We start from the raw sequence: 16,321 nt of genomic DNA on the forward strand, positions 1-16,321 counted from the left end.
ACGTGGCAATATTGATACCCGAGCAAGCGAAAGATTCAAATACATACATACATACATACATACAATCACGCCTGTTTCCCAGAGGGGTAGGCAGAGATCACGGATTTCCATTTACTACGATCCTGACAAACCACTTTCGCTTCACACACTTTCATAACATTTCTCATACACGCTCGTCGGTTTCGAGTACTTCTGACCTGGCCTCTTTGCAATATTTCCCCGATTTGATCAAGAAAAGTTCGCCTAGGTCTTCCACTACCAACTGACCCTTCCACTCCTTTTTCATATACTTTCTTCGTTAATCTCCTCTCATCCATCCTCTCTACATGCCCAAACCACCTTAACATACCCACCCATCTCAATCTTTGTCACCACATCTACATCCACTCCACACTTCTCTCTTATCACGCTATTTCTGATCATGTTAATCTATAGATTCAAATACTCTTTGAAAAATGGATTCTTGAGCGATGCGAGGGTTTCAAGGCACGCAGTTTAAACAAATTTTGCGGCCGAGTGAAACACAAAATATTCACCACACCAACACTAACAAAATACTTATTGTAAAATATCAAATTAATCAATATTTATGGCTCAAAGTTATCATTTTATAGGTAAATTCTAACAACCAGCTCAAGATATCAACTTAAAATTTGTATGACATTACTTCGCACTCTTGCGTATAAAATGAAAATTTGCTATCTGATTTCGAATAGCAAAGTAATTAAACCTTTACCAGTTGGTGTGGTGAAAAAAGTATAACATGTTTCACTAAACCAAATAAAAGAAGTCTTTATTTTATAGGTAATTAATTATTGGTTATGGGTAAGTACCTAGGTACAGTAGATACATAATATTATCTTAAAATAAAATTAAACTAAATAAATCTAAATTTATTCTAAACAAATAAATATCATATCAAATAAGATATTCAGCTATGTATCTGTTATTTATAGGTATAAATATACTATTATATTTTTGCATTTCATTTCGTGTGTTTTTTTTAAATACAGCCTGCCGGCGTAGCCGAATGGTAATCGTCGACGCCAGACGCCGACAGAAATGCAGTCTGGCTCTGTCGCGCCAATACGCAAGAGCGATAGAGATAGATAGCTACGAAACAGATATTATCGTGAGCGTTTGTGCATCCGGCTACGCCGGCAGATTCTAATTAGTCTTACTACTTTTTTAATGCTCGGTTACGCCGTGTCTTGCGTGGGCGACGGTCTCGTACTTCCATATCGATAAGGTTTGATTTCGTATGCGTCGCATCGCCGTCGCGCGACCATCGCGCGACCGTCGCCCACGCAAGCCATGGCGTTAGATGGCGCTAATATTTTTTTCACAATAACATTTTCAATTTGTCAAAGCTGAGTTTAACATGATTTATTATTTAATCCTGTGTCTATACAAGATCGCAGTCACTGGGACTACGCATTAACATTACAGGCTACTTGGCCCTTTTTTAAAGTCTGTCTTATATGATTAAGTACTCTGTCCAATCAACCGAAATAAAATATTATCATATTTTATTATGACTTAAAAAACAGCAAAAAATCAGGGGGAAACACCACAGTCATGTTAATCTATAGATTAGCTAGCTTTTAAGTTTAGTCTTAGTTTCTTATATAATTATGTAAATATGTTCATGTAAATAAAGTATTTATTTCAGATTATCTGTGCATCAGGTCATATTCTAAAACAACATTTTCTGACTTTTTAAGTATAAGGCATTATGTCAGTGATTGTTTTGACATGAAATAAGTTTGAATTCGATGACGTCACTACATCGCTGACAGCGTTTTCGGTGGCCAAAATAAATAAAACATTTTTAATCGAAAATACGTAGTCATCATACACTTTTAATACCCAAAATCTATAAATATTGTTTTTTTTGTGTCAAGACAATCATTTATTGTGCCAAATTCGATATGAGTCTAGTAGCCTATTGTTAAAGTATTGACAATAATCTCTCTTTGGTGTTGGTCTGCACCAGGTCTGCGCTCTCTACGCCGTTTGGAGCTGTTGCTACGAAACTTAGCCAAGGCTACAGTATTGCTACGTCGTAGTAAACGGTAAACGTCTGGAAGCGTAGCGCGATGAGGCTTACGCTTTGGTCTCCATACTTCGTACTACAAAGTAAGGTGACGGCACCGCTTTCCTAGGAAACCACAGCTTTATTTTGCTTCCAAGGTGTAAGTCCTTTATTGAATAAAAATACCTACAATGTAAACGAGCGACAACGGCGGCAGATAAACCATTAGCGGTTTTCGCTCGCTGTTCAAATGTAAAACAATAGTATATAAGTGTTTTTAGATATATATAAAAAAAGTAATAGTACCTAAACAGTAGTAGCGTTTTATGTTTGTTAATGATGGAATCTTTATATATTGTTATTAATATCTTTTTCATATTTGGATAAAAGGATAAAAGTATAAAATTTGTATTACAATACATTTTTTATCTTTTTGAATAGTTTTTATTGTAAGTGTAAATAAACAACATTGCGTATAACTCGGGGCGTAAGAATATTTCAAACTGCCAAGCCTATAGGCACTTTCGTTTGCAACATTCAACTTGCCCCATGTATGTACTTACAGTTTGACAAAAAAGAGTAGAAATTAAAAAGTGGCAACATTGTAGTGACGTCCCGTTTACTCACACATATTGATTTGAAAGGGATGACACTATTGTAGTGCTACTATTTAAATTCTACTCTTTTTGATCAGACTGTACTATAAAAACCTATTCTTAATGTACTATATTTTATTTATTTAAACTTTATTGCACAAAAGAACAACTTAATGTACAAAAGACGAACTTAATGCCATGAGGCATTCTCTACCAGTCAACCTTTAACCTTTTTTTATCAATGTAAGTATACATAACAAGCCAATTGTACAGAGTTATCATTGTTCTTGATTATTCTTGCAAATCCCGCTGACATTTCTTACAAGTAGATCCCAATAAAGCACTTTCAGACCAGGATAAAAGTATCTTTTCTTGATGGGAGTTATAAACTTTTGTAGTGCAATAAACAACTGTTTTTTTTAGGGTTCCGTAGTCAACTAGGAACCCTTATAGTTTCGCCATGTCTGTCTGTCTGTCCGTCCGTCCATCCGCGGATAATCTCAGTAACCGTTAGCACTAGAAAGCTAAAATTTGGTACTAATATGTATATCAATCACGCCGACAAAGTGGTAAAATAAAAAGTGGAAAAAAATGTTTTGTTAGGATACCCCCCCTACATGTAAAGTGGGGACTGATTTTTTTTTCATTCCAACCTCAACGTGTGATATATTGTTGGATAGGTATCTAAAAATGAATAAGGATTTACTAAAATCGTTTTTTGATAATATTAATATTTTCGGAAATAATCGCTCCTAAAGGAAAAAAAAGTGTGTGTCCCCCCCCTCTAACTTTTGAACTGTACGTTTCAAAAATATGAAAAAAAATCACAAAAGTAGAACTTTATGAATACTTTCTAGGAAAATTATTTTGAACTTGATAGGTTCAGTACTTTTTGAGAAAAATACGGAAAACTACGGAACCCTACACTGAGCGTGGCCCGACACGCTCATGGCCGGTTTTTTTCTTTTATTGCAAGTGTATTGAACAGAATTGCGTATACCTCGGAGCGTAAGAATATTGCAACCTGGCAAGTCTAGAGGTACTCTAGTTTGCTATATTTAACTTACGCCATGATACACAATGAAGATACATACTATAAAAACCTATCATGTATATAACAGAACATGGACAACAGAGGTTGGACATTATGCATAATGCCCGGGCAAAATTCAGCTATTCGCTGTGTTATTATTGGGTGCGCCAAAGTTCATATAAAATTGGTATATAGATTATTGGTAGTCCGAAAATGTTTCTCATACAATTTTACATTATAACGATCATTATTTATAACAATTTTATGTTCATAACTATCGTAACTTCGAATGGCTTATGTTCATAATGTCATTCATCATAAATATATTTTATACTAATGTTAATGTTTATATACTTATTGATCATAACGATTGCGAGTAATATAATTTATCGTTATGTGATTGTTAACAGAACAGAAATCACATGTGACATTCCAGTTAGGTGCGACGACGAGCGTAGCGAGGAGGAGCGTGTTAGGTTGATCGTGAGCAAACCAGAAACGACTTTTTAATGTAAATTGTATATGTCACTGTAAAAGCTCCAGGCGCGTTTCTATAAATGGCACAAGTTTTTCATAGAACTTCCCCAAACCTTTTAAAATAATTTTATGATAAATAATTTTCTTAAACACAAAATTATGAATGTTATTAAATATTTGTATAGAATTTATGATTAAAAATTTTTGGCTAAATGATTATTATGAACAGTGATAGTAGTACTATTGATAATAATGAAATAAAATTATGATAAGTAAAATTATGAGAAATGATCATTCGGAGCACAAATCGGTATAAACAATAATTTTATAAGAAATAATTTTATATGAGCCAATATGGACCCGTTATTATTACTTTGCCCAACAGAGGATGAGCATTATGTATAATGCCCGGGCAATTAAATTATTTCAATAGTTATTATCAAACTGTCACTCACAATGAGCATTATTCATAATGCCCGGGTATTATGTATAGTGCCCGATTTATCACTTGGTCCATAACATATCGTCACTACTTTGAAAAAATCTCGTATCTCACGCTGCTCCTCAAAGTTAAAACGCAGTAAGTCTATATGCATTCCATACATACTTACTACAATTTTCTTTTCATTGTCAGACGAAGATACAAGTTTTATTTAAAGTAGTGACGATATACCTACGTATTTTATCAATGAAACAACGAATAACAAGCCAATTGTACAGAGTTATCATTGTTCTTGATTATTCTCGCAAATCCCGCTGACATTTCTTACAAGTAGATCCCAATAAAGCTCTTTCAGACCAGGATAAAAGTATCTACAAATAAGTCAATATGAAAGCGCTAAGCGAGATTGCTTTTACAGTGTCAAACGGGCTAATATATCTCTTAAGCTTTAGGCTGAAAGCTCATTTTCGCTTAAAGTGCAGTAAATGGTCGATCAATCTGCGTTTGATCGTAATAAGAATATGTTGATCTTCCATCTGTTATGATCTACGTATCTTTAATATCTATTGCTATTGTTTTTAAACTGAATTTGTCGTATAGTAATTACTACGACTAAATAGGTACATCCTATAAAACAAAGCTTCCCCCGCCGTGTTTTTAATGAGGTTTTGACTTACGAATAGAGTGATTTTTAAAGAAGGTTTTGCTACCTATATAATTTGTTAAGAATTTGTGGGAATTGGTAGAAAAATGACGATATTTGCTAATCAGGTCGGAAAAAATCACGCTGGGCTGCTCAAGCCCTTTGAGCAACTTTTAAAATTATTTTATCTCTCATTCATCGGTCAGCTTAAACATTTGAAAACCAACTACCCGTACCTACCTTTATTTTTACTCGCCGAGCGAATTCGGGACGAGTCGCTAGTGTAGGTAGTAAAAGAAATAGTGAATGGTCTGCTAGCGAAGTGTTTCGACCGGCACCAAAATATCATACTCTCGATAAGTAGTTGCTAGTTCTCTAAGGGCCACTTGCACCAACGAAAATGGAGGGCTAACCCGAGGGTTAACTCACCATCTTATATGGAATTTGACAGATGACAGCCCACTAAACTGAGTTAAGTGATTGGTGCAAGTGGGCCTAAGTAGTTGGACTTGTCAGATGCAGAAGCCGGTACACTGAGAGAAATTACAACCAGTTTTCATGTTCGTTCAACAAGTTTTTTGGTTAAAATAGCGCCTACGTGCTCTTTGGTTCAAACAACAAGCTACTTGTCATTTGAATCGGCAATATATTTGAATCAACAAGTCGATTTTATAAAAACAACCTGACACATATTGTTTTAAACATACGTTTGGCTGATTCAAACGGATAAACCGCAACAAGTCGAACTTGTTAAATTCACAATGCAAATTTCTCTCAGTGTAGTCTTGGTTGGACTCAGCGCGGATAATCCGGCGGTTCGCTGCTTTCGGCCCTGATCATCGGCAGCTCAGGCCTTGGTTCATGGGAAGCACTCTAAGATTGTTTGTTTTATTTATTTATAATGTGTATCATTATCGTCCCTATTTTATTTTTATTAACAGATTGTAAACAAATTAATTTCAGTTTAAACATGAACAAAGGACCAAAATAATAAATTAAATATCGCGGTTATATCCTAGTAGCTAACACAATATTCAAAACCAGTGTAACAGAAGATCAATATTCACTACCAAACCCACTTTGTTACAAGAAAAAGGCGATACAATTTTAAATTGCTTCACCCCATGGAGTGTTCACAGCCGAAAGTCAATCTTACGCTAACAAATTATTTCTTGATACTCAAACCAGTTCGATATTGACATAAAGGAAGGGTACATGTGTAGCAATAGGAAATACGCAAGCACCGAAATTCAGTTTGGTTAAACGCCAGAAATTGGTTTCGATTTTACGAATTAAAATAATAATGGTAAAGAAAATTGAATATTTATCTCACAGAAAACTTACCACATTACTCATAAATGTTCACTAAAGTTATCAAGATAAAGTTCGTTTGTCCCTTTCTATAAGTATCACACTAATATGTCGGAAGGGACAAACGAACTTTATCAGTTTGATAACTTTAGTGTACGTTTATGAATGAGGGGGTTAATATGTAATGATTTACCAAGACCAACTGTAGCGAGTAACTTAAAAAAAAAACCGGCCAAGAGCGTGTCGGGCCACGCTCATTGTAGGGTTCCGTAGTTTTCCGTATTTTTCTCAAAAACTACTGAACTTATCAAGTTGAAAACAATTTTCCTAGAAAGTCTTTATAAAGTTCTACTTTTGTGATTTTTTTCATATTTTTTAAACATATGGTTCAAAAGTTAGAGGGGGGGGACGCACTTTTTTTTCCTTTAGGAGCGATTATTTCCGAAAATATTAATATTATCAAAAAACAATCTTAGTAAACCCTTATTCATTTTGAAATGCCTATCCAACAATATATCACACGTCGGGGTTGGAATGGAAAAAAAAATCAGCCCCCACTTTACATGTAGGGGGAGTACCCTAATTAAACATTTTTTTCCATTTTTTATTTTTGCACTTTGTTGGCGTAATTGATATACATATTGGTACCAAATTTCAGCTTTCTAATGCTAACGGTTACTGAGATTATCCGCGGACGGACGGACGGACGGACGGACGGACGGACGGACGGACGAACGGACGGACGGACGGACGGACAGACAGACATGGCGAAACTATAAGGGTTCATAGTTGACTACGGAACCCTAAAAACGAACTGCTGCTAAGATAAAGATCGGTAGTTGCATACAATCATCAATGCAGGAAAACATTTCCTCTGCAACTGCAGGGTTAGCACATGATTGGCGCGAGCTAGGCAAGAGTGTGTCGCCGCGAGATAGTTTCACACGTCTTCTTCTGATTGTATTAATGACATAAGGACGGGTAGCTTATTTAGCGGCGACATACTCTCGCGCCAATCATGTGCTAACCCTGACGACTGCGGCAACGCCAAAGGAGGATCGTGAACGGTATTTTACTTTAGAAGTCCGAACTTTTTAAGGTCCAAAATGAAGTCAGTATCTTGGGCATACAAGCCAGCTTGGCTTTTTTGGTGTTGTTACAAGCTGCGAAATTATAAATTCTTCATGCACTTTTGCAACTCACTGTACTGTGTGTGTATTCACTGTGAATGTTTGGTACAAATTATTACAAAGTACGTACGCACGAAATTTGTAAAAAAAATTGAAAAAACCCTAGACAGCGACATAGTAGACTGTTTTTCATGAAACATGGCTAAGAACTTTCAGACAAAAAAAACTAAATTTAAATCGGTTCATCCGTTCGGGAGCTACGATGCCACAGACAGACACATACACACACAGACAGACAAACAGACAGACAGACAGACAGACAGATAGACAGACAGACCGACAGACAGACAGACACGTCAAACTTTCAACACCCCGTCGTTTTTGCGTCGGGGGTTAAAAACAGTGTCACTTTGTGACATTCCATTTCTCATGTACCTAATCTAATACAAAGGATATGTTTACTAAAATAATCGACGTCGCTACATAGTATAAAAACACAAGCATTAACTTAAAAAACCGGCCAAGTGCGAGTCGGACTCGCCCACCGAGGGTTCCGTACAAACTTTCTTTCAAACTACCTAGTAAAAATAATCTCATATTTTCATATAACTCTAATGACTTGACTAGAAGACAAAAGTATAGGCACTAATGAGTATTATAGTGTATAGCGCCATCTCTCGATCAATTTGCTAACTAATTTGCGCGACCTGGTTTTTCAGGGATAATTCTTTATAATGTTAACCGATTTAAACAGTTTTTACTTTATTGGACAGAAGATGGTTTACGTAACATCTCGTATTAATTTTAAGTACGATATACATCCGCAAGGGTGGGTAAATTGAAAGTAAAAATCTGAAAAGTTTTTTGTGAATTAAAAAAAAAGTATTCAAAATACAAACACTATTATATTTTTCCTGTAATATATAGCATATAACCAATGTTTACTAAAATTTTCATAATTTTTCGTTGGTAAACTTCGGAGATAACGGGGGGAACGGTATTTTTTTTTACATTTTCCTTCAAAATTCTTTTTTTTTCCACAACAAAAAAATTATAAAAAATAGTTTATTTACGTTCAATTTGAGCTCTTTCCAACGATACCCCACTTGACCTAGTAACTTGAAATTTACAGTTTGCCCCCCTTTCATTTTGGCCATTTTCTACAATTAAAATTAATATATTTAAAAAAATTATACTTTCTATTTGTAGAGGTTTACAATGTTCACAACTATTCCAAATTTCAAGTTGATAGCATTAGTAGTTCTCGAGATACTTAGGAATGTGACAGACGGACAGACAGACGGACAGAGTCGCACCATAAGGGTTCCTGTTGTACCTTTTTGGTACGGAACCCTAAAAAGGTTTTGTAAACATCAAAAACATGCTGTCTTGGTCATGTTGTTGCAGCGCCATCTAATTTTATATAGAAGTAACAGAACAATGTGGATTTGAGCTAAGTAATAATAATGAGATTGTTTCTAATTCAAACATGAATGTAAGCGTAAATAAATAGGTACAGAGGCTAGTTTATGCTGAAGTGCCGGCAACATTTACTTACGTAATTTAGTTACTTAGTCCAAGTAAATCCATCAATATCTTAACAACTTCGGAAACTTACCTAAGTTGTTAAGATTTTCATGATAGATAAGCAAACAATACGGATAAAACATATTTAGGTAAACTTAATACCATGTTGTGGCCTTTGAGGTATTGATGTAACCTCTATTGATTAAGGAACAACTGAAACATTGAAAATTGGTACTCATTATTTTACTATATTTTTTGACGTTACTACGACAACTAGTTTTATTTCAATACATATAATGTACATTATAAACATAACTAAAGGTAACGTTTGGATATCAACAGCGAATACAACGATACCTAGCCAACGTCACAATCGCTTACGACAATATCGATATCAAAGCTATTGTCACTCTTTACCGCTCTTCCGTTTCGGTGCGAGAGACGCAACTGGACGATAATTATATTAGCGCAAGCGATTGACATTGGCTAAGCATTCAAATGCACTGTTAAAAGAGTGACGTGAAATACACTTGATAAAATGAGTGACTTTCGCCGCCGATTGCTCCCCCAGTAAACGTCATTCATCTTTGTCAGAGAAACTGACAGATACAGCGAAGGAAACAGTGATTTGGTGGGAATTGAGTGACATCTGAACATCACCTGTAGAACCAAATTCTAGTTATTTGGTTATTACTCAGCCGATAGAGGTTATGAAAATACTTTCAAAAGTCACAACGTAAGTAAGTATAGTATCGTAGTATAGTGTCAGTTATACCTAGGGTTGCAAAAAAACGGTTTTTTTTCTGGCTTGAGAAAAAACATGAAAAAAAACCGTGAAAAAAAACAGTTTTTTTTCTGGAGTATGTTTTTTTCTAAAGTACGAAATCTCAAAATTTTCAAAGTACTTAATACTTTTATACGGTTTTTTAGACTTAATGTTAACTATTAAACGAATTTAATCAAATAACTTTAATTTCTGGTCTTATAAAAGTAACATTTACGAAATCTGTAGTTGGTAATTATCACTATTTACTGTTGGCAACACCACCGCCTCTCCACGCTACACGCAGCATCGGGGTTTCCCCAATAAACGTTTGTATGCTGAATGTTAATTGAATTAAAATGTACGTTATTGTTATTGAAACACGTTACTACTCACGAAAAACCGTTATTGTCGTATTATTTGTTCATCTGAAAAAAAAAACCATATTTAGAAAAAAAACCATGGTGCTCGGTTTTTTTTCATGTTTTTTTTTACAATTCTGAAAAAAAAATTGTTTTTTTTTTTCTATTTACAACCCTAGTTATACCACAGTATAATAAAGAGTACTATCGTAAAGTATATTATGGTTATACTAAAGATTAAGTAAACGTCAGCGTTAAAATTGGTTGATGTGAAAGATGCTTAGCATAACTGCCCACGTTGTCATTTTTAACGATCATTCAGTTTCATACACTTCAAACAAACACGCGTAGTGTCTCTCGTATTAAATGCAGTCTGCACAATCGATGCCTGTAATGTCTATTTTTAATTGTGACCTGCGCTTTTGAGCAAGGGTTTTGAATAGTTATTAACCTTATTTGAGTCTAATATGTATATGTAAGTATAAATCTATAATGCTGCTAAAATCCCGCATCGCGAATTTTACGAAACTGATATTCACCTAGTTTTTTTACCGCCTGGTTTGAAATATATTATGTTTCCATCCTCAAATTTACGCGCCGCGTGCTTAACAGTTTCCAAATGTGTGCGATCAACAAAATGTAAAAAAAAAATCAGTTTAAATAAGATAACCTTTAGTAGGTATGTATTTTACGCGGTGAATGCAGCAAGCGCATTGTCTGTTTTCATAATTTATGCCATAGGATATGAAATTTTAAAATCAAACAAATGTCAATTTAAAACACTATGCGTCGCGCTTGGCTGCGCAAACAAGTTCAAGCAACGAATACATTTTCAGTATCATTTGGATACGTCAAATGAGCATTAGAAAATAAGCCGACTAACCGCACGCCGGCTTAATTAATTATAACAACGATAAATCTCACCGACCTAAATTATCCGAGTAGATACTGGATGGCCCCGGCAATATCAGGAACGCGGCGATAATCGCAAACGCGTACATCCTCGAAAAGTTCACTAAAGTTCCCGAAACACCGTTAAAGTTGACGAAAACCGTACCACCGTTCAGTGTTCAAGCTAAAGAGCTCGCGGCGACGATTGAGAAGTAAACACGCGCAGGGATCAAAACATGTTGGCACATGGCTAGCCACGTGGGCTGTCAGGCGCGGGGAACCCGTTTAGTGTGGGAGAACGTGTGGCCACTACGCCGCCGGCCGAGCGACTGACTCTGACGGCTCACCCCTTCGCCTATATTGGTCACGGCTCGCGAGCCCATCAATTTTCTCTGACGTTTCAATGAAACCTTCCCTGGAGATTATTAGTAGACATAATTATCCACGTGGAAAGTATTTTTTGAGTCTCATTAACGCAGAAGATATTTCAGCTGTAGTTTTATTTATACTTATATCTATAATTTAGTTGGGTGAGTTTAATGAACTTTCTAGGTGTATTTTTAAGTCGTACCTAAATAGTGTATTTCTTCTGAGAAATTAAAGCAATCTCGTATATATGTTTTTTTTTATTATTATTTCAAAGTATATTTGAATTATTCAGTCACCAAAAGTTTTACTGCAAAGAAAAACTTAGTATCTGCATTAATATTAAATCATTTAAATAGTCTCATATCAAAGAGAGATATTATTTCTATACTCGTATATATACAATATATCCATTTTAATTTTAATAAGTAGTTACTTAACTACTCAAGTAATATTAGCGGAGTGCCGCGCGACGAGTTTCACGACATGAAATTCAACGTACGGTCGAGTTAATAAATATGTGTACATTTTTTCACCCTATTACAACTAGCTAAGGTAAAGAAATGTACACATATTTATGAACTCGACTATACCCTACCTCACGGGAGTTTTAATATTCATATTCGCTAGGTACACTAGACCTTATTAAAATGTATATCTTAATTCTTAATTGAAGTTAAATAAAATTATAAAAGTTTTGTTTTATAATGTATATGATAATATATCTCTCTGGTTAGGTAAAATCGACGTACATTCCATTCGAATCAAATCAATATTTTCATTATATTGGAATCACATAATTTAAATACTAATGAGCAGGTCCCGAATAATTTATACATTGCCACGTCAACAAATTTTAATTGATCCTATTTTGTTACCAACATTTAGTAATATAAGTCGACTTTCGTAAGATATATACAGGATAATTGTTATAATTAAGAAAATATAGATACTAGAGAACCTTAATGACGAAATAAATTATTATTCTTATTATTATGAGCCTATTGTGTCCCACTGCTGGGCAAAGACCTCCCCCTTCTTTCTCCATTCTTCTCGATCTTGAGCTACTGTTAAGTTATCCCGCCATCGCCGGCGAGGTCTGCCGGATCCTCTGTTCGACTCATGGGGCTCCCATTCCGTGGCTATCTTGGCCCACAAGTCATTCAATGACGAAATAAAACTTACTAAAATCTAAATTCCTCAAAAAAATCTTGGTAACATACCTACTTGGTAACTTTTTCCTTAATTTTTGTACAAACTTTTCGAGAACTGCTGTAATATGTAGTAGTTTACACGTTGCACGTACATTATCGGCGATTTGATATCTGCACTTTTGTTTGTAATAAATTACCGTATGTACTGTATTTACTGTAAAGATATTAATTGGTAGGTACATATTATTATGATTTTAGATGCAGACCTCAAAGCAGATCACGGGACAATATTGACGTCATTCGCAAAGTTTAGCTGAGAATTGCTTGTAGGTATTCCGAGGCGCGTGGAAGACAGAGAGGGAGGCTTTTGTAGCAGTGAGGCACAACAGGCTAATAAAATAATAGTTATCTTATACTATTAAACGAGCAATTCTTGTATATGTATTTATTTATTTATATATATATACCGACGATCTCGGAAACCGCTCTAACGATTTCGCTGAAATTTGTTACGTGGGGGTTTTCGGGGGTGAAAAATCGATCTAGCGTAGCCTTAGATCCCGGAAAACGCGAATTTTCGAGTTTTCATGAGTTTTTCTTTCGCGTTTGTAAACGTAAAATATGGTCCTTAATTTCGCCGCGCGCGCATCGATTCCGCTTAGCTCAGTCGTACGAGGTCGGTCTAATGTACGTAGATAGATCGTAGGTCAGGGTTTCGAATCCCGGCCAGAAATTAAGTTTTTGTTTTTTGTTTTTGTAATTATAAGAGTTTTTTTTTTTTATCTAAAGACGTGATATATTAAAATAGAGCCGAGCGAAGCTCGGTCGCCCAGATATTTTATTTTACAAGGGGGCATAGTTGTTGTTTAACCGCACGTGCCAGTATTGATATCCGAGCAAGCAAAAAAATCCAATATTGAACCCCGACGAAAAAATGACGGGGTGTTATAGGTTTGACGTGTCTGTCTGTCTTTTTATCTGTCTATCTGTGTGTGTGTCTATGATGCCACACATCGTAGCTCCCAAACGGATGAACCGATTTAGATTATTTTTTTGTTTGAAAGCTGAGTTAGTCGGAAGTGTTCTTAGCCATGTTTCATAAAAATCGGTCCACTATGTCGGGGTTTTTTTTTTAATTTTTATTTTTGTGGTTAGGCTAGATTATTTCTAGTTCCAGATATAAAAACATCTTAGCACTAGAAACTAAGAAGCGTGAGTTTTTTTACTTAATTTCTTGGCGCGACGACCCAAAGTGAGTCTTGGCCTCCAACACAAGAGCACGCCACTTTACGCGGTCCAGAGCGACCTCTCGCCAGCCCTCGCCTCGTTGACGTCGAGTTTACGGAGATCTGCCTCCACTCTATCTGCCCAACGATATTTAAGATGGCCAGCAGGACGGCGTCCAGTTGGACAGCCCAGATAGGCCCACTCGGCCCACTTGACTGCCCGATCCTCACCCATCCTTATCAGATGGCCAAGCCTTCGGGGACGATGTACTGTACCTATTACTGTTCGGCTATTAGATGTTTAATTTTGGCATCCTTTCGAATTCTCCAACTGCCATCGTCTATTTTCACGGGCCCCAGAATCTTCCTGAACACCTTACGTTCTGTTACTAGGAGGCTGTTTTCCTCCTTGAGTGTTAGTTTTTTAAGCACCTGAAGTAATCATTAGGTGAAATGTTAACTAAATTATTGCCTCTCACCAACGATCCGTAATTCACACTCAATTTTTTAAGTGTTTTTTTTTTCAGTTACATCCGTGCACGGGGGCGTGGATAACTAGATAAGTATATAATTATTATAATTACCTGAGAGTATAAACACATAAATAATGCTCTTGGTTTAAACAAGTTCGTACTTATTTAAATCGTATTTATTATATTTACCTACATAAGAAAACATAGGCACATAAACTATGAAGCACAAAGAGAAGTTACGAATACATTCTCATTTCAAAAAAAATTGAATGCAAAAATAAATTACACCAGCGTTTAAAACAAGCAATCACGAATACATATTTATTTAAAACCTATTTTACTCGTAGCAGAAAAGTTAATATTTTACACTGGTAGATATTTAATCCGGTTATAAGAACAATGTAATATATAAGTAATCCCAAACACGCTCCAACTCAAACTTTTGATGTTGTGTACTTCCAGGGAAACACCTAGGCCAGCGTGGGTTCATCATTCGGAAGTACCGTAAAACGGGGTTACTGAGAATAAATCGGGTCGGGTCGGGGTGAATAGGATAAAACGGGGTGAAAAAAAATCTCCTTTAAATTACTAAGTATAGTAGATTTTTTTTTAATCAAGATTTCCACCTGAGAACGTATCTGCGATGAATAGCATTGTTCTCTTTTGTTAACCCTAAATCGCTAATTACCTGTGTGAAATAAATAACATAAACAACAAAAGATTGACGACCGGTCTGGCGCAGTCGGTAGTGACCCAGCCTGCTGCGCCGCGGTCCCGGGTTCGAATCCCGGTAAGGGCATTTATTTGTGTGATGAGCACAGATATTTGTTCCTGAGTCATGGATGTTTTCTATGTATATAAGTATTTATATATTATATATATCGTTGTCTGAGTACCCACAACACAAGCCTTCTTGAGCTTACCGTGGGCCTCAGTCAATCTGTGTAAGAATGTCCTATAATATTTATTTATTTAAAAAAAAAATTAAAAAAAGATGTTTTATAAAAGACAACAGTATTCATTTAGTAATAAGGTTCAAATTGCCATAGCATATACTCAACGTACAACCTTTTGAAATTAAAACCGTGGTCACCCAGGTGTCCGTATATTTAAGTTAAAAGGATGGATGGATTAGTTAAAAGGATATACAAGGTGCTCGCGAGGAACCCATATAACTTTAACGGCATATTCTTGGTCACATTTTAAGACTAAAATGTCATATAAACTTTTCTAGGTTTCGTCTAGTTTCAGAGTTATTGCCAATTTAAAAAAAACATTTCCGTATTGTTACTCAGTAGAAAAGGTTCCTTAACGGCGCTGATGCGCAATTGTGGAGCATAGTCTCACAGTAGTCATTGATAGATGTCAAAATGTGACAAGAAAAACTTCCAAATAATTTGGTTTTTAGAAAAATAAATGAAAAAACTCATTTTAATTGCCAACTTTATGGATAAAAAAATTTTTTTATGGGAAAATACGTCCAAAAAAATTTTTTTTGGCGAAAAGTTTTAAAATTCATATAACATTTTTTCTTTCTTTTTGCCTCAGAAACGCGTGGTTCAAGTTATGCGGGTTCCTCGCGAGCACCTTGTATACAACGTAACAATGTAACTAACTCTTTATTTTTTAAATTTTCTAAGAAAAAGTATAACAAACAAACAACAAATTTGATTTCATCCCTGAAGGTAAGGCTTAGCCGCAGTAAGATATTATTAAGCTTTTTGTTTCTATCCACCCCGTTTTGAGGATGTGCGACAGGAAAACAGGTAACTGTTTACCATTGCTATTATCCGAATAAGGAGAGTACCTCTAAAAATAGATGTCAGAACTTTTACCTGTTATTATTTGAATTATTGATAAAAAAAAGTCCTAGAACTTGAACTAAAAAAAAA

At 35.5% G+C, this 16,321-nt stretch overlaps 1 protein-coding gene across 1 annotated transcript in view; it reads right to left on the bottom strand.

Moving 5' to 3' along the window:
• Nucleotides 1–11,496, bottom strand: part of LOC125233555 (protein eva-1 homolog C-like) — a 108,473-nt gene extending 96,977 nt beyond the window's left edge. The window contains exon 1 of the mRNA XM_048139609.1: nucleotides 11,248–11,496. Coding sequence (XP_047995566.1) covers nucleotides 11,248–11,320 — 73 coding nt within the window. The 5' untranslated portion in view covers nucleotides 11,321–11,496. The remainder of the gene's footprint in view (nucleotides 1–11,247) is intronic.
• Nucleotides 11,497–16,321: the final 4,825 nt, after the last annotated feature.

This window comes from Leguminivora glycinivorella, chromosome 14 (genome assembly GCF_023078275.1).
Source record: "Leguminivora glycinivorella isolate SPB_JAAS2020 chromosome 14, LegGlyc_1.1, whole genome shotgun sequence".
Taxonomy (NCBI): domain Eukaryota; kingdom Metazoa; phylum Arthropoda; class Insecta; order Lepidoptera; family Tortricidae; genus Leguminivora; species Leguminivora glycinivorella.